Below are 25,558 nucleotides of genomic sequence, written 5' to 3'. Positions count from 1 at the left end.
TAAAAATTATTTTTAACTCTTTAGTTCGATATGCTTTATAAGCGTGTTTTTCAGTTTTTTTTAACCATATTCATTACTATTCAAAAGTAGAAATCTTGACTAGTTTTGTTGTGCTAAAACTGCGTTTTAAAACATTGTACAACCCCAATATGTACTGAAAATTTAATCTGTTGCAATACCCAAGTTGCCCCTGATTTAAATATAGTTAGATAGGTTGTTCGAGTGTGACGAAGCAGTTTGGTGGATGAGCGCCGGTTTTTCTTCTCCTCATTAAGAACGCGACCTACCACAACTGGTTTATCTGTTGGGGTAGTGTGTGGCAGTGGTCGCGAAAAAGTTATTCGCGTACCGGCCGAGTATATCGCGCCGCACATAGGTTTATTAATAATAATACAGATTTCTCATAAAAAAATGGAATTAAATTTAATAAAATTTAAAAAAAAGACATTATTGTAACTCTCTTGATATGGGAGGTCAAAATTTCATTATTTATCGATAGAAGTGGCATAGATAATTTTTGAATTTATTTAAACGTGAAAAAAAGTTTTACTTAAAATCCTTACAGGGACTATAAAAGAATTAATTGTTTTTTAATGATGTCAATATTAACTTGCTCACTATTATGTTCACAGGATAAGTTCCAATAAAAATTATTTAATTTAAATATTATAATATAATAGAGAGTAATATCAAATACTTACTTTTTTAGATATTTATATAAGATACTACTATACATCGTAATCTAAAAATAGTTTTATTACACGAATTCAAACCACCTGAACAAATTAATCGAATCATTTATGTTTAGTCCAATGACAAAATAATGTTTTATTGGTTGAATAACTAATAATACGGGTTTGATTTTAATTTTAGAGTAAATTTCTTTTAATATGTTTTGTTATTTAAAATTTCTTACTATTTTCTAAAAATTAAAAAAAATCTACTATTCAAATAGTTTGAGCTAAAAAATTAGAAACTAACATTATTACAAACTCTTTATTTAATCTTGTGCTCGTATGCACATGTAGTGGTGTTCTAACTAATCTAACACCATAGAACATGTATTTAGTATGAGGTTATTATTATTAGCGGAATAAATTGAATAGAAAGGATTTGAGGTATCATAAAAAAGTCCACGCGCATGTGTTGAATAAGGGTATTGACTCCATTTTGGGCATATACATATTTTGACTATGAATTTATAGAAAATGATTTTTAAGTCAATTTTTCTCTTTAATTCATATTTAATACATGTTGTAGTTGTCATAATACATGTATATGAAATGATTATTTTAGATAATTAATTATCTTTTTGATTTGATACTATGCTTGTTATTTTTATTTATATATTATGTTTAGTTTATTAAGCATACAGATACTTTCTGTCGATTTCTTTTAAATATGTTTATAATACAAATTTGTTGATATATTTAATCAAGTTTATTGTTATATATATATATATATCTTTTGTTTTATAATAAGCTTACTTTTCAATTGTACTTTTTTTTGTCCACGCAGAGTTTATATTAGGGCACGATTTTGTATTTGTGCATAGCACTATTTTTTTTATAATTTATCTAGGAATGTTATATATTATATTTAAATTTCAGAACGGTTATAAGTATATAAGTTTATACACTCATTATCAGAATAGTACAGTATTATTAATCGTGTGTTATCTCATATATGATGTAAGTCATATGATGATATATATGACATACATTTGGGGTTCAACTATGATAACTATGCTATCCAAAGTCAAATCATAGTAACTAAAATTCTTATCCAAATTTTTAAAATTTTCCCAGAAATAATAACCTGCCGATTTTTTTGTATTTATTCTATAATATTAATACAAATGTTATAATTAGAATATTAATAATTATTGTGTATATTAGTGAATTTTTGAAGAGATATATGGGCGATTGCCCCCTTGAATCAGCGCTATAAATATTTTTTTAGGCAACTTAAAAGAAATATGGACCTAATAACCTATTATTACCATCACTTAGATTTATAACAAAAAAAAAATTCTATAGCATGTTTACTAAAGTAAAAATAATAAATACTCTCCTAAAATTGTTAAAAGCGCCCAAGAGAAATACCTCATTAACAAACGTCAACCTTATACCCAATACATTTTAGTACGTTTTCTCTTTGAATTTTCTTGATCTTAATAATTCAACTTTTAATATATTTTTGTTACACCAATTCTGATGTAATATCTCTCCAGAAAAACACTTATCGTGCCTGGTGTAGCCAAGTACTCCTACCGGAAACAGTGGTCTACTTACGAGGATGGCCCAAAGAGGCTTACGTCCGAAGGCTCGTGAGGGTTGCAGAGATACAGGTCTAGGGCGGAGCCCTAACTAGAAGAAGCGTAGTTAATAAATATAAAAGATATTTAAAATTAAATATAAATTGTTGACGTCATAATGATAATTAGATTGATCTAACTAATTTTTCAATATTTTATTAAATAATTTCACAAAATAGTTAAATATATATCCCAAATTTTGATCATATCTGACAATTAAAAAAATGACATTATTTAAAGTAAAACAATAACAACCATAATTATGAATCAAACACTATAAAAATTGTTTAGTTAAAATAAACTTTTAATATTTCCACTAAATTGAACTTAATTTAAATTGAATTTAGATAGTAAATAACTTTTTAATTATGAAACAACAATGAAAATTGATAAAAAGTTATAATTTTACATTTCTTGAGATACTTTATGTTTATTCTATGAAAATTTAACAAATAGAAGAAAATAAAATTTATTATCTATAAAATTATGATTCACCACATTCATATCGAACAAAATCTAATACATCTATCCCATACTCAGTTGCAACTTGTCCAACAGTCAAAGAAGGATCTAGAAGAAACGCTTGTTCTAGCATTCCATCTTCTTCAAATTCTACATTTTTTCTTTCATCAACACTAGTATCTTCATTTACAGTTAATGTATCATTATTAATAATTTCATCTTGAGATTTAGGCGATTCATAAGTTCTAAGAACACCTACAATTTTTGGATTCATACCTAAAAAATTATTTTTAGATTTATACTTCCATATTAACAATTTATAAGTCATATTCTAAAAAAATTCTTGGTTCATTATTTTACTTAATAATTACAAAAAAAAAAATGTTTATAATAAATATTTTAAATTTTGATCTATTATATAAAATATTATTACTATTATTATTTTATTAAAATTTTTTTTTTATTATTGAATAATAATTAATGATAAATAAATTATTTTTTGGCTTATTAACATTCAATACTTATTCCAACAACATAAAATTAATTATTAAATGAGTTCACTTAATTTATCAAACTCAAGATGTATTATAAATACATGTACTTAAAATTCATTAGCTCATAGCTAAGATAATATCTTAGATATTTAAAAAGTCTCATTAAACAGCAAAGTTTAAAATTGATTTTATACATTATTTGAGCTAACTAAAATATCTACCAATTTTTAACCAATACATATTGAAATCTAAGTCTTACTTAACCTTTTTTAACATTTGATACTAAAAATTATAATCAATTTTGTAAAATTATGTCATGTATGGGACTTCTACAACTCCAACATTTTGGCTACAGTTATAAACATGGTTTAAACTGTCAGATCTAATCAAGTTTATTTTTTGGTAGTCTCTATTAGTCTATTTAAAGTATTTAACTTTTATTGAGCTAAACACAATCATACCAGACTTTAAAATCAAACTGGCTAATTAAAAATTTATTTCTATTGTTTACATTATCGACATAAATTTTCCAAAATTATCAAATTATATTATAAAATAGAATAACCCTAAAAATAATTTTGCATAATTAGCCACATTAAATTTAAAAAAATGTTTTTTGACATTTTATAAATTAATTTAATTAAACTATGTAGGTATTTCAGCAAGATATTACACATTTCATTTACCAATAACATGTTGACACATTTGACGAAGAATTTCATTATGAGAATTGTCTAATGATTTTTCATTTATATTGTGATCATCTAAATGTCGACGATAAATGATTAAAGATCCATATTTTCCAGTTAAATAATGATTTCCAGTAGAATTAGCAGGATGAGTGACACCAATAATGTTTAATCCAGTATCTTGTGTGTTTAAACAGGTGGCTCGCCTAAGAGTTAGATTCTCTCCCAAGTTACCAATAGTTACAGCAATATGGTCAGCTAAAGATTTACCTTCAGTTCCACTTAAAGCCATTAACTCTCCACTTTTTAAGTTAACCTATAAATTAAATTATGTGAGAAAATGTGTTCATAATATAATATATTTAACATAAACACCAAAAATGAAAATGAATTTTTAACTGATGTAAAAAAAATTAAAAAAAGTATTTCAAATCAAAATTGTAAAAAATTATTAATAATACTTTAATTCATTTAATTTTTTTGCAGTTTTCTAAAGAAAACAAATGGTAGAGATTATAGAATATAAAAAATTATTTTATTTTTATTTATGTACACTTTTTACATAATAAGTTCTATTTGATTTTAAGTACAAAGTTTTAATGATAATAAGAAATAAATATCTAGATACAACCTCAAAACATTTTTTAAAGTTTAAATTAGTATTATGAAACAAACAATTTATTTTTTATTTGTATTTCTTCGGAGTAGAAATAAAAAAACTAGACTAAGATATCTTACTTTTTTAACACATAAAACAAATGTTTTGATAATAATGAGTTTTAGCTCTAATTAATAAAAATAAAAATACCATATTTAGATAAAACTCCAACATACAAGAATTACCTTTGAAAAAGAATTCTCCAAAGCCTTTTGTTTTTTAGCAAAATCCAAACATGATGATGTCACAACATCAACTACAGATTGAAAAGATTTGTTTCGGGCAACAAAATCAGTTTCACAGTTTACTTCAACCATAGTAGCAACTTGTTTTTGGTTATCAACAGCTAATGCAATTACACCCTGTGAAGTGACACGATTGGCGAGCTTATTAGCTTTTGCCCATCCTAATCTACGTGCTTCTTCTTTAAGCCATTCTTCAGACTAAATAGCATAAATTTGAAATATTTAATATAAATCCCAATTTAAAAATTCAGAGATACAATTTTACCTTTTCCAAATTATTATTATTTAACTCTAATGCTTTTTTGCAGCTTTCAAATGTGTAGCCTGTTTTCTTTCTAAGCTTCATTAATTGTGCTTTAGTAGATGACCAATTGGTATTATTTAAATGTATATTTCTTAAAATTGTAAGAGATTTTAACATTATTCTGTTCAAAATAACAATAAACTATGTATTATTAAAATATTGTAAGAGATATTAAAAGGAAAATTAAAATTAAAAAGTTACTTAAATAAAACTATACATCATTAACTTTTTTATTATTTCCCTATAATACACAAAATTAAATTTGAAGTTTAAATTGCTAATATGAAAAAAATAGATGTGAAAATAAAAAAAAAACGTATAATTAGGGATTTACCTTAATTTTTACTCAAACAAAATAATGTAAAAGTAGTACACTAAGAAAATAAACTAAAATAAAAAAAATTAAAAATACTCTTCAACTTAAAACTCGATTCCTAAATATAAAGTGTTAAATTGTAAGATAATATGTAGTTAATCAATAAAAGAAATAGAAAACTATTCTTTTAAAATTTCATAAAAGTTTGAGTTACTTTCTTACAATAATAAATACAAAAACTGTCAATAAGATACACAAAAATATACAATAGGATAACTATCAGCAATGCCGGCTCATGATCGGACCATGATTAATTTTGTTAACTTCTACACACTATTTCCTTAGATAATTTTCAATCACTGATTTCATATTTTTTCACATAGTGATAATAGATAAACAAAATGTAGAGCCTATCATTTTGCGCATGCGTCTTTTATATCATATCAATGATCATTATTTAATTTAAAAGTCAATGTGGATTCCACCATGCCACCCCACAACTCTATCATCTGTGATACAACAAGGTATTTAGTCTTGTCTTTATTGATGTTTAGTCTCATATTTTTTCCTTCCACTATATTTCTTACTCAATCTTCTGTGTCACCCATCATAATCATATTATCTGTGTGCGCTTCCATCGCCATATTTTGTTCTTCAATTTTTAGACCTATGGAATCTTTTTGGACTTTCCTTACTACTGATTCCAGGCAATGTTGAAGAGTATGAGGGATAATACATTCTGTTGTCTCAAACCAATTTTTACTGAAAAATCTTCTGATATTACTGAGTTCAATTTTACTATACATTTAAAATTTTGAACACAAACCTTCACTAATCTTACAAGTTTCACTTCATTTTAAACACTCATCAGTCATTATTTAAAAATGAATACTTTTATAACTTTATTAAAAATTACAACAATCTTAACTTCGGTTTAAATGGTTAACAACCTTATAGAACTCTGAATTAAAGGTGGCCATTGCTCGGTTTTTTAAATTTAGAGACTTCATATTTTTTATTAAACATAGAATAAAATTTAAAGCATAAATGGATTAATAGGGTTATTGACGACTGTACGTCTACAGGCGTCAATAACTATATCGTATGATGTAGGTGCCTCATTATAATTTTGGACTTAGAGCGTCATGGATCTTAATCTGGGCTTGGTTTCGCTACTGACCCTTTGACATAATCGATCCTAGTTACAGCATAGTATACGTGAAGTATTACCAAATAACAGTAATATTACTTCCATGGGTGTTTTTAAACCATTTTTGTAGGTCGTATCCATGAGGCAAAAAGCGGAAGGTGGATTAAATTAATCACCTTACACCACTTTTACTTTATTTTAATTAAATCTATATAATACACAAGCTAAATTCTTGAATTACCAAATTTCGCAGGTAGTGTCCGAACATTTAAGCACTATGATTAATTAACAATTTTTCATATACTCAAAAAAAAATATATACGTTTTTTTATTGATTCTCTACTCCTTACGCCCGAGTACTAAATACTTTACTTTATAAATCTCGTTTAATTATTTTACTACTTGAAATATATTTCTTAAATAAAATCATGTTTTTTTCTAATTATTAATTAATAGATAATTTTTTTTAATTTTCAATTTTAACCAACTTATTAAGTTCTATTTCATATAACTATTTAAAATAATTTTTCTTGATGCATGATTCCATTATTGATAATATAGAACGAGACAAAACGATATAGCAGACTGAAACAACAGATAGAATAGATCCAGATGAACTTAAAGGCATTGTTACTTCATCAATCCATTGTTTAAAATTGTTTACACGCATATAGTGAAATTCCTTTTTAATATCTTTTCCTGAAGGGATTAGCCAATGGTGACTAGCAATGCCGTATTGCAATCCATTGCAAATCAACGGATCTCCTATTTCTTCATTAAGAAAATTTTTATCATCAAATTGAGCACAGAAATATGCATCCCAATTTCGAAGGTAAGTTTCTTGCCTTAAAAAAAGATTAAAATATACAAATAATCAAAAAATAAATAAATAAATTTACTTTCCGGGTTTTCGACAAGCTTTAGGACCATATTTTACATTTACTGGGACAAAATAATGTTGTTTTAAAGGTCTTTTAATTATCACCACACAAAAATGGCTAATTACTTTCTTATTATTTGACAATTTCGAAAACTCGGCAAGCTTTACATAATTTTCGACAACAAATGGTACTTCGAGCTATAAAAATAATTATAATGAGTGTCTTTTTTATAAAAATTGTAAAAAAAAAATCAAATGATTTACTACAATAATGCCAATGTTTGCGTTCATGCCACGTAGTGCATAATCAGGATGGACACGAGGACGACCGTAACTAATTTGATCTTCTTCTACACTAAGATGTACCTAATTCAATTAAAACTAAATTATATTAAATTTAAATTATTATAAAACTAAAATATTGTTCTTAATAAATTAATTATTTTCGCTTACAGTTATGTTGGTCGACCTACTTATACAGTAAGCCGAAGTGAGTACATGAATTGGTGAAATTAATGATCCACCACATACTGGTTCCCCAGCATTGCCTTTCAAATACACCAAATAAGGGAAATCGTTTGGGTTAAAAGTACTTTTTCCAACAGATGTTATTGTTGATAACTTGGCTGTAGTAGTTGTTGTAACGTTGTCACTTGTCATATTAGATATAGTTGAGACAATCCACTTGACATAATCAACGATGAGTAAATGTCTGATTTGAATATCTTGGTTGCCACAATTTGTTTCTTCGGCGCCTACAAACGTTTTGGTGCTATATCCATAACTAGTGATGCCTAATTGTCGACCGCGGCATATAAGAGGATCACCTCGATTACAAGGAAACGGAAACGAACTAGTAGATACGGAGCAAAGGAAATTACTCCATGTATCAGCAATAATATATTTTATACTAGACCTGTAAATAATAATAAAATATACATATATTTAACACTTTTTTAATCTAAAATTATTATTTTATCTAAATTGACACTGCACGTGAATAATAATGATAAATAATTAAAACATGAAAGAAAAAAGTGATTATCGACTACGTCCATGACTATGGTGACACTCACATTGATTCTGGAATTTGACAAGCACTACGACCATACTTCACTCGGACCGGTACTCTGTAACCACGACTTTTTGCATCTCCAATACCCATAACAACACATTGCATCTCGGCATCGTTTTCAAATGATTTTGGAAAACTTGAGTATAGTTTGGCAAACTTGTTAGTTTGGCTGAAGGGTTTAACTAGCTATTATATGAGATACAGTCAAGTGAAATGTTAGAATAGAAAATTGTTGATATTTGCCTTAAGTATTGATACGTCACCCAAACGCTTAGCACTTTCATAAGACGAATGGACGTTAATGCTGATCACTTGACGATATTCAGTCCTATTAATTTGTTTGGTTTGATACGCTATCACCTAAATTTTCAAAACAAATATTCCATCGTGATGACAAAATGTTATTTAAACCGATCAACTGTTAAAATACTTTATAATACTTTATTGTGGCTAAAACGTGATATACAGTAAGCTGAAGATAAAACTAATGTGGAAGTTATAAGAGTTCCAGTGCAAAGCATAACTTTTTTCATAGGCTTGACTGACTCAATACCAACTATGTACTCGGAAATGCTAAAATTTAATGAAGTCGTACTATCATTATTAGTATTATTTTGAGTGATATCTTTACTTAACATCATCCCAATAATTGGAAACAAAACAGTTAAAATATTAGTAACACACATCATATTGATAAAATAAAATGTTCAAATACAAAATGATTTAAAACGTAAATAAATAGGGCGTTTGCTATGCAACCACAAATTAAACGAAACTTTCATTTAATCTGTGCTGCAACTAAATGTAGAGTCAGCTGATAGTCTGACGCGTTCTCACATAGGATATTAAGTAACTAAGCTAATTTTTCAATGAGGGACATTCCTCCTGTAACCATTATTGGGAATACGATAATGGGCACCAATGTTCCTGTAAAATTGGATTACAAATTATTAAAATTCATTAAATTCAAAATATTTATCACTTCTTCAAACTTAGTAAAACTACTGTCGTAACACAAAACAAACCCCTAAACAAAACATAAAAGGAAGGGTATTAGAGTAGTGTGTACGAAGATGATGTTAAGTCTGCTGCCTCGGTATTCATGTGCACGTGATCATACAGCAATTATCGTGCTCGGCTGACACTCCGGATTAGATGTGGGTGTCCAAAGGCCGTTGTTATAGGAAGGTATTAAGGGTAACGCCTAGGGATGAGGTGCACATGAAGTGCAAGACATAAATACTTTGGTTATTAGGAAAGGATAATGAAGTATGAGGTCCAGACGAAGTGAAAGACACAAGTACTCTGAAATATCGAGTACGAGAGTAGGTAAGTGAAAAGGAAAAACAAAAACTTGACTTTATGGAGTAAGCCGAACAGCGACAACTGAGTACTGAGACTGATGAATGATACAAAGCATTGAAATCAACTGATCACGATGGCCAGGTTTTTTGGGTTTAAATAGTAATTCGAACGATTGCCAATTTTGCAATAAATATTAATCGACAATACATCAGTCTTTAGAGGCGGATGCGTTGTTTGTATTTTATCATAATAATTTATTACAATAATGGTAACGCGACACCATCAAACTACGTATATAATAAATAAATTATATTCTGCCAATTTATCTTTCATTTTGCTTATAGTTCCATTATTAACCCATATAGTCGGTCTAAACTGGTTAGTATTTCTATTGAAATGATTTATTACGATTGGTCGGTAGCTCACGAAATATTTTTTCAATTTTTAAGGGTAATATCTTCGACTAGATACAATATGTAATCTTTTGACGTATTGTCAAAAGAAATCGGTTCTGTGAGAGCTGTGAAAATTTCGTAACAGATACAAAAAAAAACACATCATAGTAAAATTAATATTTTCTCAGCTTCGCATTAAATATATATCCATAACTATAACGCGCTCATGTGAGTATTAAGTTCATATTTAATTTCATGTAACTGAAAAATGTATAGGAAGCATTTCCCAAAAAAATCTATAATATCAAAAACAATCGGTCCGATGAGAACTGAAAAAAAGTGGTGACAAATAGAAAAAAACATATCATAGTAAAATTAATACCTTCTCAGCTTCGTATCGAAGCTAAATTGTTTATATTATTTTATTCTATAAGCAATTGAGTGGGTATAAATGATAAAAATTACTATGTATATTTAAAGAAGAAAATGAAATTAAAACATTTTAACTATACCATTAACCCTTCCATACTAATACCAAATCGCTTTAGACTAATATTATCTAAATGAGGTTTCTATAATTATTATACATCACTCAAAATAAGTAATTACTTAGGTGCAAAGATTTCAGATAACTAAATAATTACTAAACTTAAATTGATTACAAGAGTATCTTTTTTTTATTTTAATCGAGTATAAATATTGGTGCCCGGAGAAAAAAACAGTAAATACCTGTTACCTCTGATGCTAGTTTGAAATGGTCCCAGAGGTCCTAAAGATTGGAAACTTATACAGGGTGTTCAGTAAGTCAGGAAACGGGTTTCTATTGTTCTCATTGTTACAAACAATGAGAACAATAGAAACCCGTTTCCAGACTTACTGAACACCCTGTATAAGAAGGCCTAGTTCTGTAAATTCTTCCCTAACTATTTTATTTTAATATTAAGTGTAAGAAATTAAAAAAAAAAAAATTATAAAAATAATAATGTCAAATAATTAAAATTAAATGTCTGGAACTTTTCTTAATTTTATTTGTACAAAATTATCAATAACGTTTTGAAAATCAAGTTTTCTTAAAATATCAGAATCCGAATTCATTATGGCTAGTTGATTGAGCCTGTCTCTGTCCATTGAAGTACGCAATCTATTTTTTATATGCTTCAAATTAGAGAATGATCTTTCACTACTGCTGCTTGTAATCATTAAAACAAGATAAATACGAAGAACTATTTCAACATTAGGAAGACAATCTTTTACTTCTTTATTAATTAATATTTTATACATTAAATGTTCTTGACTAATATTGTGAAATTCACTGTTTTCATCTTTAAAATTTTTATAAAATTCTTTAAATTGAATAAGTTCGTTTCCAAAGTGTTCATCGATGTCATCTTGGTAAATTTTAACAAGTTTATTTGCTTCATCTTCAATTTCTTGATTACTTAGTTGTTCTATTTTTCGAAGAAAGCCAAATCGTTGGTATACTAATTCATAAGAAGACATTCGTTTATCCAAGTTAGAAATAAAAGTATCAATAACAGGTAAAAAATTTTGAATTTTTGAGAAGAAGTTAAATCTACTTCGGGTGTTTCATGAGAATCTATTGGATTTAGACGGATATTTCTTTGCCGTTTACGATGTTTCAAATAATCTGTTGTTTCCGAAATGTCTGCTCCTTGTTTTTCATATTGATCAAAAGTATCACGTTTAGCTTGAACAAAATTCTTTAAAGACTTAATAGCAGAAACTGCAGTGTTAAGGTCTAAAGTCGGATCTTGTAGTAATTTATTAGTGCTATCTACTCTTTCAAGGATATTTAAAGCTAGTTTATTATTTTCCAGAACTTTTGACAGGAGACCATTATACTTTCTACTCATTGCAGAAGAATTGTCGTAGGATTGGCCTCTACAATTTTTTATGTTTAAGTCATATTTATTTAAAAAGTTTATTAAACCATCATACATATCTTGAGCTTTATGGCCTTGGTTTGGCATAAATACTAAAAATCTTTCCACTGGTGTATCTCTTTCAAGGTATCTAAAAACTAACGTTAATTGATCTATATGACCTTCATCAGGTGTCGAATCTAATGAAATTGAAAAATATTTAGATAGTTTTATACGAGAAATTATTTCATTCAAAACATTATTTCCCATTATTTCTATTAATTCTTCGCAAATAGTAGAAGATAAATAGTTAGTGTGCCCACTTCTTCTATTTGCATGATTTTCAATATGCTGTTTAAGAAAATTATCATACTCAGCTAACAGCTCTAGAATTCCAAGATAATTGCCATTTTTACGCGAACCGATAATTTCATTTTTACCACGTAAAGCTAAACTTCGTTCACATATAAGNACCACGTAAAGCTAAACTTCGTTCACATATAAGTATTATAACACTTACGAGTCTCTTGATTATATTACGCCAGTAACTCTTTACCTCTTCACTTTGTTTGACAAGTTCATTGTCAATACGGCCTAATTCTTTTGAACGAACAGCTAAATTTATCACAGAATTTAAATGATCTTTGAAAATTTCATGACTTATTAATCGATTATCTGCATGTTTCCAGTCACAGAAACCACCATGAATAAATTGACTGCGTGTTTTGGATATTAATTTACAAACAAAACAAAAAATACTACCATTGAATGGCGAAAAACATAACCATGAACGCTTAATTATTTCTTTGTTGGCAGTTTTTCGCTCAAACAATCATTTATTACAATTACAAGTAAATTTCCATCAAACTGTTTTTTTGATTTTTGTATAAATAATTCTTCATAACAATTTTGTAAATTTGAACTTCCTACTTTTGCCCAATAATCTATTAATCCTGTCATATTTTCAGGCCATAATCCTATATCTAAATTTAAGCCTTCATTTGTTTCTTCAACAATATTTTGAGGTGAAGAGGTTTCGGCGATAGTTACTGATGGAGGTAGTAGAGCAGTTTGATATGACTGAAATAAAAAAAATATTTAAAATCTGTACCTAATTGTAATGTTTATTATTTAAATTACCTAACTTGTATACATATTATTATATACTATTATGTATAATAGTATAAAAAAAACCCAGCACAGGGGGGTCGCGGCACAGTGGTGACGTGACATATTTGGATCAAGTATAATGATATCTGACAGTGATTAAAATCACTATCATAAAAAACGCTTCGATGCAAATCTTTAGATAGTGTTTAATTTTAAAAAATAGGTAAAAAAATTTCGAAAATTAGCCATTTTTAAATTTGTAATTTTTTCGGAGGTTTCCCCCATTTACGGGGAACGAGGGAATTTTTTTCAATTTTTGAGGGTAATGTCTTCGACTAGATACGATTTGTGATCTTTTGACGTATCATTGAAAGAAATCGGTTCGGTGAGAGCTGAGAAAAAGTGGTAACAGACACAAAAAAAAAAAAAACACATCTTAGTAAAACCAATACCTTCTCAGCTTCGCATCGAAGCTAATATATTATTTTAAGTAATATTTATTCTTCGTATAGTAATTGTAAAACTGTATTAACCTCAGAAGAAGAAGTTGTGTTTGGCTTAGTTATGATAAACTCTGTCATTCGCTTAGTTTTTTTAATTATTCCCGTATTTCTTTTATCTTTTTCTTTTGCCAATTTACGTTTTTCTGCACCTCTCATATAAAATCGCTTTAATTTATAACGATCTTTTTCCATTTTTAAATTTTGTTTAAATTATAATACTATTCACTGGATAATACTTATAAAAAACAACTATAGTCTGTAACTAGTGTATACACAACTATTGTTAACTAATGTGCAATAAAAGCAACGAACAAATAACGATAATACACCTACTGACGGATAGTCTGTAATCTGTATTATAAATGATATTACCGAAAAATAATCTTACAATTCTGACAGTGAATTATTGTCGTTAACCATCGTGTTTACTACGACATTTTGACGTATAATTCCAGACCGACGTGTGTATATTTAGAAACAAATTTACTAATATTATTACAAAAGAAACCCAACCCAACCCAACCAGTTAAGTAACGGGTTGTTTTAGTTCAAAACCCCCTTTTTTACCTTTATGTACCTATTTTATCAAAATTCGGATACATTTCGGGGATCTTTATTGCAATAATTATTCGTTAATAGACAGTAATCAATTATAACGCTATTTTATTATATTAATTAATATTTATTAATTAGTGATAAGGGTTATATTTTCCATCAGTTATTATATTGCTACGATATTCATCTACTCCGAAATTTGATAATTTTTTAATCGATTTCGCGAATAATCGATATTCGGAGCTAATTTCATTCGGAGCAATCAATTAATAGTCCTATTCGGAGTATTCATCGTCGTAGTAAAATCCGAATTTTTGTAACCAGGTATTCGTAGTAATTGTTGTCGGAGTAAATGTATTCGGAGGATTTTTTTACAGTGTCGGAGTAAATGAATGTCGGGGCATCATCAGTTCGTGGCAATCTCCGTAACCCATAAATTAAAGATTCCAGGAGGAAATTAATTTTTTTATAGCTTGAATCTATTTTAACTTAATTTATCATTTTTAATGATCTGAACTTTGGTCAATAATTACTTTATTTGTTAAATTTTTTTTAAAGTAATTAATATTAATCTTACACTTGATTACTGGTACGTTAAGAAATTAAACACCAAATAAGACAAAAATCTTGAAAGTAGACAAATCGGTTGCGAGAATGTTGTTAAGTAATAAGTTAAAATCCTCAACATTAAGAGAAAATTAAAAGAAAAACAATATAAAATATAAATTAATTAAAATATTAATAAAACGAAAAACATATTATTTTTCATCGAATTTGTATGTAAAACGAAATGTTTTATTTAGATCAAATAATAAGCAATTGCCTTATTATAATAACTGGTTCTCATTTGGATGTTAGATGTACATCGATAATCGCGGGCTATTACCTAAATATCAATAAGTATTATTTATCAATAAAGAACCGAGAGTACATAGCGCTATCTCTCCAGGTATAAATTAAAAAAAAACTGTTACCAATAGTCTATCTATGTGTATTTACTCTAGAAATTGAAAATGTAAGCTGATACTGAATTTTTAGCTGTTATCGTTATCAAAATTATCTCAATAAAACGTCGTCAACAAATATCGGCATTCCGCATTAGCAACCATTTGCAACATTCGAAGATTCCTCGTTAAATTGGCTCTAGGCCGCAAATCTATTTTTCATTAATACATTTTTTTTTAATATTAAAAATGTTTGGGCCTCGAAAATACATATTTTTGTTAATGATCGGAACTTTATGTTTGGCGGAGAATAACGGTCATCATGGCCACCGGTCACAAGAACTAGACGAAAACAATTGGACGAACATATTAAATGGCGAATGGATGATTTTGTTGTAAGTAAATAGCATTTTAAATGTTAATAATATATTAAAAAATATCTTAAAATTATCGATTTAAAATTTAATTTAATTTTAAAATTATGAAGTTTTATATATTTTAAAATTTATTAATTTCTAATTAAATTTGAAATTAAGTTTATTAAATAAGAGACCTCAAAAATGCTTTATTGTATGATTTTTACAGTATAAATAATAAAATAATGAAAGTCTCACATCAATAAATTGAAAATTTTTAGTATTTAATGTATTTGAAAAATTTGTATTACCTTATTTTTAAATACTTGTTATCAATCATTATATAAGTGTTAATGGTAGACATATCATAGAACAATACAGTTACTGTACCACAGTTGTTTTATGGATACGTTTAATTAATATATGTTTATATTTACTACAAGATATTTCTTCTTGAAGTTCCTATCTGTTTCGGATGTTGAATATTACTTTAATATTGTTGTTGTATTAAACCAATCACATAGATTTTTTAGCCAAGATATTATTCATCTTCCAACGCTTCTCTTATCTTCTATTTTTCCTTTAAGTATAAGTTACAGCAATAAATTTCTTTGGTTATTTCTCATTATGTGACTTAAGTATTTTAATTTCCGTGTTTTTATAGTCTTCAGTAATTCCTTTTATTTTTGCATTCTTTGTGGTACACACACGTTAGATACTTAATCTGTTCATGAGATATTTAGGATATGGTGGTAGAGCCATATTTTCAATGCCTCCATTTTCTTGCTCGATGTTTCAGTTAATGTCCATGTTTCAGTACCATATAATAGAACAGGAAAGATGTAACATATTAATATTCTAATCTTAGTACCCAGAAAAAAATCATGATATTTAAATATCTTAGACATTTATATGAATTCACCTCTAGTCAAGAAATTTAACAAATTTTAAATGATAACACATGACCTTACGAGTATCAGAGTTTTAAACCTTTGTCAAATGTCCAAACATTGATTGTAGGTAAGCAAAAAAAGGTAAACAATTAATGATGTATACGTCATTTTAAATGAAATATATTTCTTTTATTAAATTACTAATTTTAGACCTCATTAAAATTGGAACTGAAGTTCTACTCAATCTTTAGTTGTCATCAAATTTTATTTGAAAACAGTCTTATTTCAAATTTGCTCCTTCAGAAAAACTAATATTATGTCCATAATCCAACCTTTCAAATAAAATAATTTCTATTCATAAATATTGAATAGATCAGCTAAATATTTTTTTTGATCTATTTTTATACAAATGAAATCTATATTGAGTGTTCAATAAGTAAGGAATGGGATTTCTATTGTTCTTATTGTTTGTAACTAACCTGTTTCCTTACTTATTGAACATTTTGTATAATTAAATTAATGGAAAATAAGGTATTTTGTGGCTCAAAAATAAATAAATTAAATAGTAAAAGGTATAGTACAGTAGGAATCAGCAAAGTAGTGTTAAGGCTCTTTTGAAATTAATATTGATTGATATCTGATTGTGCAAAGATTGCTTGTGCAAAGAAGCCAAGTGTGCAGTAAGTAAGGCGAAGTTTAAGAGGTATGATGAGTTGTATGACAGGTTAGGAACAAAGAAAGGCGACAAAGAAATCTATAGACTTGCAAAGATAAGAGAAAAAAGGTCTAAAGATTATCATTATATAAGGTGTATTAAAATTGTTGATAATTAGGTACTCTCAAGTGATGATGATGTGAAAAAAAGGTGGAAAGAGTATTTTGAAAAATTATTGAATGAGGAGTACCCAAAAGAGACATTAGTGGATATCTCGTGGAATGAAGGACTGGTAGATGTAATTAGTGAGAAAGAGGTATGGGAGGCTGTGGCATCAATGAGAAAGGATGAAGCAGAAGGACCAGTAGAAATATGGAAAATATTAGGTGATGTTGGCATAAGGTGGTTGAAGGAACTTTTAAATAAAATCTTATTAGAAGGGAAAATACCAAATGAATGGAGGAATAGTATTGTGGTGCCGATATTTAAAGGTAAAGGAGACATACAAGAGTGTGGAAATTATAGAGACATAAAGCTTATGAGTCATAGTATGAAGATTTAGGAAAGGGTAATAGATAAGAAATTAAGAAATGAGACATTGATATCTAAAAACCAGTTTGGATTTATGCTTAGTATGTCAACAATGGAGCAATTATTTTGTATGGGACAACTAATAGAAAAGTATAGGGAAATAAGAAAAAGCTGTATATGGTATTTATAGATTTAGAGAAAGTGTATGACAGAGTACCGAGAGAGGTTTTTAAGTGGGCATTAATGAGTAAAAGATTCCCAAAAAGGTACACTAATATAATAGAGGATATGTATCATGGCACTTGTACCCGGGTAAAAAGCGTAGGAGGAGTATCAGAAGGTTTTCGGGTAAGAGTAGGAGTGTACCAAGGTTCTGCTTTATGCCCTTACTTATTCTCTATAGTGATGGATGAAATTACTAGAGAAATAAAAGGAGAGGTGCCGAGGTGCATGCTGTTTGCTGACGATATAGTGTTAACAGGAGAAAATAGGGAGGAAAATAATCAAAGGCTAGAGGTGTGGAGATCATCTCTTGAAGAAAAGGGTTTAAGAATAAGTAGAAGTAAAACAGAGTATATAGAGTAAGAATTTGACAAAAGAGAACACGAGGTAGGTGAAATGAAGATATCAGTGACAATAGGCAAGGACGTGATTGGAGAGGTGAAGAGTTTTAAGTATTTAGGGTCAGTTGTGTAAAAGAGTGGTGGTATTGACGAGGATGTAAGACACAGAATTAAATGCGGGTGGTTGAAGTGGAGAGAATCGTCTGGCGTCTTATGCAATATGAAAATTCTAATAAGGCTGAAAGGTAAATTTTAAGAGACTGTAATAAGGCCAGCTATGATGTATGGTTCAGAGTGTTGGGCTGTTGATAAAAAAGTAGAGTAGAAAATGAGTGTAGCAGAGATGAGAATGCTTAGATGGATGAGAGGAGTGACTAGAGAAAATAGGATAAGAAACGAGCATATAAGAGGAAGTATAAGTGTAGCGTCAATCGTGAATAAGATGAGAGAAAATAGACTTAAATGGTTTGGTCATGTTATGAGGAGAGAAGAATCGGAAGCTGTAAGATCAATTATAGAAATGAATATTGAAGAAACAAGAGGTAGAGGAAGACCAAAAAAGAGATTGAGGGATGTTATTGAATGCGATATGAGGATAGTTGATGTGAGCGTAGAAGATGTGGAGATCGTGTCAAATGGAAGTTTGGGATAAGGGTAGCCGAGCTCAAGTAGTTGGGATTAAGGCGATGAAGAAGAAAAAGAAGAAGATTGATATCTGATAGTGATTAAAATCACTGTTAAAATACAAGGTTTATTTAATAGGTAAAAAAAAAAAGGAATTCTTATCACAATTATTTTAAAAATAATAAAAAGACTTTCTTTTTTTAATTGTATAATACATATAACACCTTAAATTTAATTTAGTATTGAATGATAAAATTATATTTTGTTGGTAAGAAAAACACTTCAAAATTTTTCATTTTTAAAAAAAAATTGTTTGATTTTTAGCTTTATGCCTAATAAATCATAAAAATCTAAATTTTATACAGTTCTTCTTTTTTTATCTCAAAGTACATTGTATTAGCTTTAATTTTATGTAGGTTTTAAAAAGCAGGTTTTTTAGAATTTTATAAAAAATTGAAAAAAAAAACATTTTGATATAATATTTAGGCCTTCCTAGTATTTTAATTAATAATTGAATTTTCAAAAAAGTATATCGTCAGTAAGGAAATTATTTGAAGTATTACAATTTCAAAATAATCTGTCCAGTTTTTTTAAAAGATATTTCAATATAAAATGAAATCTAAAAATATCAATATTGACTGTTTTGTGACATTTCTCCTTATTACTGAGACTGAATAGAATTTTTCAAAATTATTGTGTTGAAAGCTTCAACTAGTTACGTTTTATATACCTATGTCATATCATTAAGTAAAATGAATCTAATAGGAGTGGGAGTATCGCATATACAAATACAAAAAAAAATACAGAATAGTAAAACCAATGGCTTCCCAATTATGCATCAAAACTAAAATTTCTATATAAATCACAAAAAATAATAGAATTATAATTTTTATTAAAATATTTATTAATTTCTAATCTTCATATCTTATTTTATACTCCTAACCAGTAGTATAGTCTTGGTAGAGTACGGGGATATTGGATTGCTAGATTTTTAATACTTTTATTTTGTATTACATTTTAGTTATGCTCCGTGGTGCCCAGCTTGTAAGTCTCTTGAACCTGAATGGAGAGCATTTTCAAAATGGAGTGAAGATCATTCTCATATTTCAGTTGCAAGTACAGACATCACAATATCTCCTGGACTTACTGGTCGTTTTATGGTTACAACATTACCAACTATATTTCAGTGAGTCTTAAGTATCACTAAAGTATTACACAAAAATTTTAAACTGGCTAATTAGTCATTTTTTAAGTTTAGAAATTGACAATGGGTTTTGTGTAAATTGTATGAGTCAGAACAAATTTTTTTTTTAGCTTCGATTCGAAACTGAGTAGGTATTAATTTTACTATGATGTGATTTTTTTGTCTGTTACCACTTTTTCTCAGCTATCACCGAACCGATTTCTTTCAATAATAAATCACAAGATCACAAATCGTATCTAGTCGAAGACATACCCTTTAAAAATTGAAAAAATTACCCTCGTTCTCCGTAAATGGGGAAACCTACAAAAAAATTACAAATTTAAAAATCGCTAATTTTCGAAATTTTCAATTTTTTTGTACTTAAAACTGCCATAACTTTTTCAAAATGAACAAATTAATATAAATTTTTTTTTAATAGATGCATAATGTTCTTACCTATCATTTGGTATATTTTGTATATAAATTTGACCCTAGACCTGCCCACAGGGTGGGATTTAAAATGACAACTTTTTAACAAAAAATTAACTTTTTTAACTTAACTTTTGAAAGTGTTCCGGAAATACTAACACTTATATATATATATTAAATTAAAGCTTATGTAATATACTTCAATATTAAAAAAAAAAATTTCTGACTTTTTTTTGTTTTCATGATGAAAACAGTCATCAAAGTTAATAAAAAAAATACGATTTTTGTAAAAAAAATCCTTTATTATATTATTAACTTTATAACGCTATAAATCTTTGAAAAATGTATGGATCAATACAATTTTTTTATGAGAAATAATATTTATATACTTCTTTAATTTGACATATTTTTTTTTTAATTGGACCAGTTCCCTTAATACAGATGGGGTTCAAATCTTTAAAATGCATATAGAAAGTAGAACTTTTTCATCCTAATTTTTGAAAGTGTTCCGGAAATACTGACACTTTTATATATATCTTAAATTAAAGCTTATTTAATATACTTTAATATTAAAAAAAAATTTTGGACTTTATTTTGTCTTCATAGTGAAAATAGCTACTGTATTCAAAAATATGCTATTTTTGTGTTAAAATTGTTGGTTTTGTATTTTATTTTATTATAAGGGGATTACAGTGATTTTCATAAATATTATATCTATCTAATTGATATAGTATAAAAAGTTAAACATATATAAATTTTTTTGTTTCTTTGAACTCGAGAAAAATAACTTTAAAATTTGAACTAGCTATTTTTTGAATATTTTGCCTCCTACGTTAAAAGAACTGTATAGAACTATATAAAATTGTTCTTTTTATCCATATATCGGTTTGATGTATGGTTGATGAGTCGGTTACAATTCAGAGTTTCATACTCAGAGTACGGCATTCAAATACCTTCGTTGAATATTTCGGAATTGAATAAAAAATTTCGGACTTTATTTTTTCTTCATGGTGAAAATGACTACCAAATGCTATTTTTGTGTGAAAATTCTCGATTTTATTTTTTGCATTTTTAACTTTATAATGCAATAACTTATTGAAAAGTGTATGGATGAACACAATTTTTTTATGAGAAATAATATTTTTAATAATCCCTTTTTCATTCGATATACTTTATCTGAATCAGGATATAAATAAAAAAAAATAGCAGATCATATAGCTTTTGGAATAATCCAGCAATTTTTTTAAATTAAACACTATCTAAAGATTTGCATCGAAGTGTTTTTTTTTTTAATAGTGATTTTAATCACTTTCAGATATCATTATACTTGATCCAACTATGCCACGTCACCACTGTGCTGCGACCCCCCTGTGGTGTGTTTTTTTAACTTATAGTATGTAACAAAAGCTTTACTTTAACATATGTTTAATGTTTGGATTATATTCAAAACATTTTCAAAAGTTAAAAAAGTTAACTTTTCATGAAAAGTTGCTATTTTTAATCCCCATCCCATGGACAATTAAAGATTCAATTCATCCATTTTTAGTGATGAGTTTTAAAAATAAAATATTTCTATTTCAAAAATCGTAAAAGTTATGTCTTCAATTAGGTACAATTTGTGATTTTATGATGTATTTTGAAAAAATTATTCATGTGAGAGCTAAAAACAGTGGCAATGGAATAAAAAAACACATCATAGGGAAATTAATACATTCTCAGCTTAATATTGGAGCTAAAAAGATAACAAATAATTATGATCTTGTGATTTTTTTCATCCTATCAATCGTTACACATTTTTAGGGAACTACTAACTTAACATAAAAAATTATAGATTAAAAAAATATTAGATTTATTAGAGATCTATTTTATCAAGTTAATTATCCTATTTTTTAGTAAATTAAAAACTTTTAAACTTATTTAGTTTATATTACTTTATAGAAAAATAGATATGATAAATAATCTTTAAAATTTATATATATACAGAGTAATTTTTTTATCATAACCCACTCAATTATATACAGAATAAATATAATTAAACTCGCAACAATGTGCTTTACTACCATTGATAATAAATGCTGTATACTTACGAATATTGCTGTCAAAAAAAAACCAATTGGTTACCTGTATTTATATTCCCTTGTGTATTATACATGTATATTAACTCAAAAATTTGAAACTTTAAATGTTTATATCTAATAAACAAATAAAGTTATTTTATAAATCCAATTACCATTTATTATTACATTAAAACTCTAGCATTTTATTAAATTCAAAATGTGTGTTCCCATTTAAAAAAACAAAGTTGACACCCATACAAGGCATAAGGGATGAACTTCTACAATATAACATAGTTAATAATTCAAGAATAATGTGTAACTAAAAGTAACCAAAAAAAATTAAAATTATATTTATTCTGTAAGTAATTGAGTAGGTTATGATAAAAAAAATCATTCGGTATATAAAAATAATATAATTGTATCATTATCACTTTTAAAATAAAATAAAAATGTAATGTGTTTTAAATTATTAAAAAAGTAACCGAAGTATTAAAGTATTGTTTTTTTATGTATCTTGTTACATAATTACATTTATAATTATATTAAAAGTAATCCAATACTGGTAATAGTTTAGAGTATTTATGTAAGAATGTAAAATATACTAATTACTAGTATATTAAAATTATTAATAATAAAAAACATATTTAATTTAACTTTAATTTTTATGATAATTTTCTCTAGTGTAAAAGATGGAATATTCAGGTATTATAAAATGGGTCGTGATAAAGATATTATGGTAAATTTTATAAAAGAACGCAAATGGGAACAATTAGAACCTATATCCTCTTGGAAAGCTCCCAACTCTATTCAAATGTCACTGGTTGCTCAATTTTTCAAACTCTCTCAAAAAGTTAGAGTAAGTAAAAAATTAAAATTTATTCCTAACAATTATTTATATATCTTACTTTTTAATTTTTGCTAGGTAATACATTCTACACTTATGGCTGAATATGGACTTCCAACATGGGGATCTTACTTAATATTTGCTATTGCCACTATTTTTGTTGGCGCAATACTTGGATTGGTAATTATAAAGTGTAATTGAGATTCTCATATATTTTAGTTGATCAAATAATTGATATATTATAGTTTTTGGTCTGTATAATTGATTTGATATATCCACCACGTCATGCTAAATTTCCGTCAAAAGATAAAAAAGAAGAAAATAGTGATAGTGGACAAGAATCAGTGAGAAATTGTTTTATAAACCTATTATTATTATTTTATTTAAACATATTAATTTCCTATCTAGGATGATGATGAACTTGTTAAAGATGAATTATTAGATGACCAAACTAATGAACCAAAAGAAAAAGAATTGTCAGTGAGAAACAGGCGCAAAATTCGTAAAACTGACTGAAGAATTCTTTTTTATGTTAAATATTTCTATCTTCAAGATAATTCCAGTTACATTTCGATTCTAATTTTTGTATTATATTTTTTCTAATCTATAACCCAATTGTTATACTTACTTTTTTTTAGTCTACAAAATTAATATAAATAATTATAAATTAATAACATAATCAATCATTAATATGTATTACTATGTTAATTGTAACAGAAAAATTAGGCTAAAAGTATTATTTTATTTATAATGCTTATTGTTCCTCAATTATTGTAAGTAGAAATTCTTTTGTTCAATTTTTTTTTTTTCAAAATGCAAAATTGCATACATGTAAATATATATGTATAGCCATAGTGACTACTGTAAATCTTAATACAAAATTACTTTTTCGGTTTGCACATATGTACCAGGAAAAAATAGATTGATATTAGGTTATTGTAACTTATCATCATTTGGTCCAACATTAGTTACATCTATAATTAAATTTCAATTTTTAATAAACTTTCACAGAATTTATAAGTGATTTTTAAAAATCAAGTTTCATTAAATAAAATAATACTAATAAATAATAAAAGCTTATATACTATAAAATTTCCAATTATAGGCCTCCTTATAAAAAAATATTGCATTTAATTTAAATATGTAGACTTCAGTATTATTAATACTAAAAAAATTGATAATCACCTAAACAGGCTCTAAATTTCATACTTTTTTATTAAATGCCTTTCCAACATTGTATAAACTGAAAAAAATGAATAGAAGTATAATAATAAATATTGATTTTTTTTTATATGAGCTTCTATTTTAGGTTTTTATTCTTAGTAACGATATAACAAACACAATTTAATATTTAATAATTTATGTATAATTATATAATAAATAACTTAAATATGATTCAAGTATTAATAATTAGTTAATAAATAATACATTTTATTTTAGGTTGATTATTTAATAACACATTTGAAAATTTCAATTTTCAAAATTGGACTATTGCTTGTTATATTTATTTTTTGTATAATTTTATACATGTTTCATATCAACTGTAAAACAATTATAGAATTATGCTATATTTTAAATAAAAACAGATATATCCCAGATTTTAATTATTCTATCTTGACCAATAGTAACAATACATTTACGTTGAGTATCTAATGTCATTGATACAACACTATGTTTAGTATCATGGAATGTTGCCAAAGGAGTATGGCTGAAAAGAATAATTAAAAAATATAGATCAACATAGAATATTTATATGACTATTAAAAACACAAAGTGAAACAAAATCTTACTCAATATTGGTGCTACAAAATTTGCAAACACGTACAGGAAGTTCAAATCCCAATAATGGTATAGTAGATTGTTCTTGACTACATTTATCACATAAAGCTCGACCACAAGCTCTGCAATGATGCTGTCGAGAACCAAATTGTTTACGTTCAAATATTCCACTTATGTTCCATAAAAATGGTCGACTGCATGATTCACAATTATCTGATTCAGCCCATGGAGGTGTCTAGTTATAAAAAAAATAATTATCACACGATAGAATTTTAATTAAACATAAATAATTTTTTTAGTTCCATTGCATAATTGAGAAAAACATTTAGATTTACTCTAGTTTTTTTTTTTTTTTTTTT

General features: G+C 26.9%; 4 protein-coding genes across 4 annotated transcripts in view; 1 reads left to right on the top strand and 3 right to left on the bottom strand.

The window, feature by feature from the left end:
• Nucleotides 1–2,459: 2,459 nt before the first annotated feature.
• On the bottom strand, nucleotides 2,460–5,853 carry LOC126898671 (elongation factor Ts, mitochondrial). Its single transcript, XM_050672931.1, has 5 exons — nucleotides 5,504–5,853; nucleotides 5,131–5,290; nucleotides 4,806–5,063; nucleotides 3,960–4,278; nucleotides 2,460–3,055 (listed from the first exon to the last, which is right to left on the bottom strand). The coding sequence occupies exons 2-5, from the start codon at nucleotides 5,284–5,286 to the stop codon at nucleotides 2,802–2,804; spliced, it is 987 nt and encodes a 328-aa protein (XP_050528888.1). The 5' UTR covers nucleotides 5,287–5,290; nucleotides 5,504–5,853; the 3' UTR covers nucleotides 2,460–2,801.
• Nucleotides 5,854–7,146: 1,293 nt separating this feature from the next.
• Nucleotides 7,147–8,892, bottom strand: LOC126898310 (uncharacterized). The gene is made up of 5 exons (XM_050672252.1): nucleotides 8,592–8,892; nucleotides 7,969–8,431; nucleotides 7,780–7,881; nucleotides 7,535–7,713; nucleotides 7,147–7,480 (listed from the first exon to the last, which is right to left on the bottom strand). The coding sequence occupies exons 1-5, from the start codon at nucleotides 8,693–8,695 to the stop codon at nucleotides 7,147–7,149; spliced, it is 1,182 nt and encodes a 393-aa protein (XP_050528209.1). The 5' UTR covers nucleotides 8,696–8,892.
• A 6,502-nt stretch (nucleotides 8,893–15,394) lies between these two features.
• On the top strand, nucleotides 15,395–24,030 carry LOC126897363 (thioredoxin-related transmembrane protein 1-like). Its single transcript, XM_050670898.1, has 6 exons — nucleotides 15,395–15,680; nucleotides 19,929–20,093; nucleotides 23,258–23,432; nucleotides 23,499–23,600; nucleotides 23,666–23,764; nucleotides 23,829–24,030. Exons 1-6 carry the CDS (start codon nucleotides 15,535–15,537, stop codon nucleotides 23,934–23,936), a joined length of 795 nt encoding a protein of 264 aa, XP_050526855.1. The 5' UTR covers nucleotides 15,395–15,534; the 3' UTR covers nucleotides 23,937–24,030.
• Nucleotides 24,031–24,865: 835 nt separating this feature from the next.
• Nucleotides 24,866–25,558, bottom strand: part of LOC126897362 (WD repeat and FYVE domain-containing protein 2-like) — a 6,794-nt gene continuing 6,101 nt past the window's right edge. Inside the window, exons 6-7 of the mRNA XM_050670897.1 lie at nucleotides 25,211–25,434; nucleotides 24,866–25,128 (exon numbers count right to left, since the gene is read on the bottom strand). Of these exons, the coding sequence (XP_050526854.1) occupies nucleotides 24,993–25,128; nucleotides 25,211–25,434 (360 nt within the window). The 3' untranslated portion in view covers nucleotides 24,866–24,992. The remainder of the gene's footprint in view (nucleotides 25,129–25,210; nucleotides 25,435–25,558) is intronic.

The sequence above is a fragment of the Daktulosphaira vitifoliae genome, unplaced genomic scaffold (genome assembly GCF_025091365.1).
Source record: "Daktulosphaira vitifoliae isolate Bord-2020 unplaced genomic scaffold, ASM2509136v1 Scaffold_2, whole genome shotgun sequence".
NCBI classification, from domain to species: domain Eukaryota; kingdom Metazoa; phylum Arthropoda; class Insecta; order Hemiptera; family Phylloxeridae; genus Daktulosphaira; species Daktulosphaira vitifoliae.
Note: the sequence above shows the minus strand (reverse complement) of the source record. Positions and strands in the feature narration are given on the sequence as shown.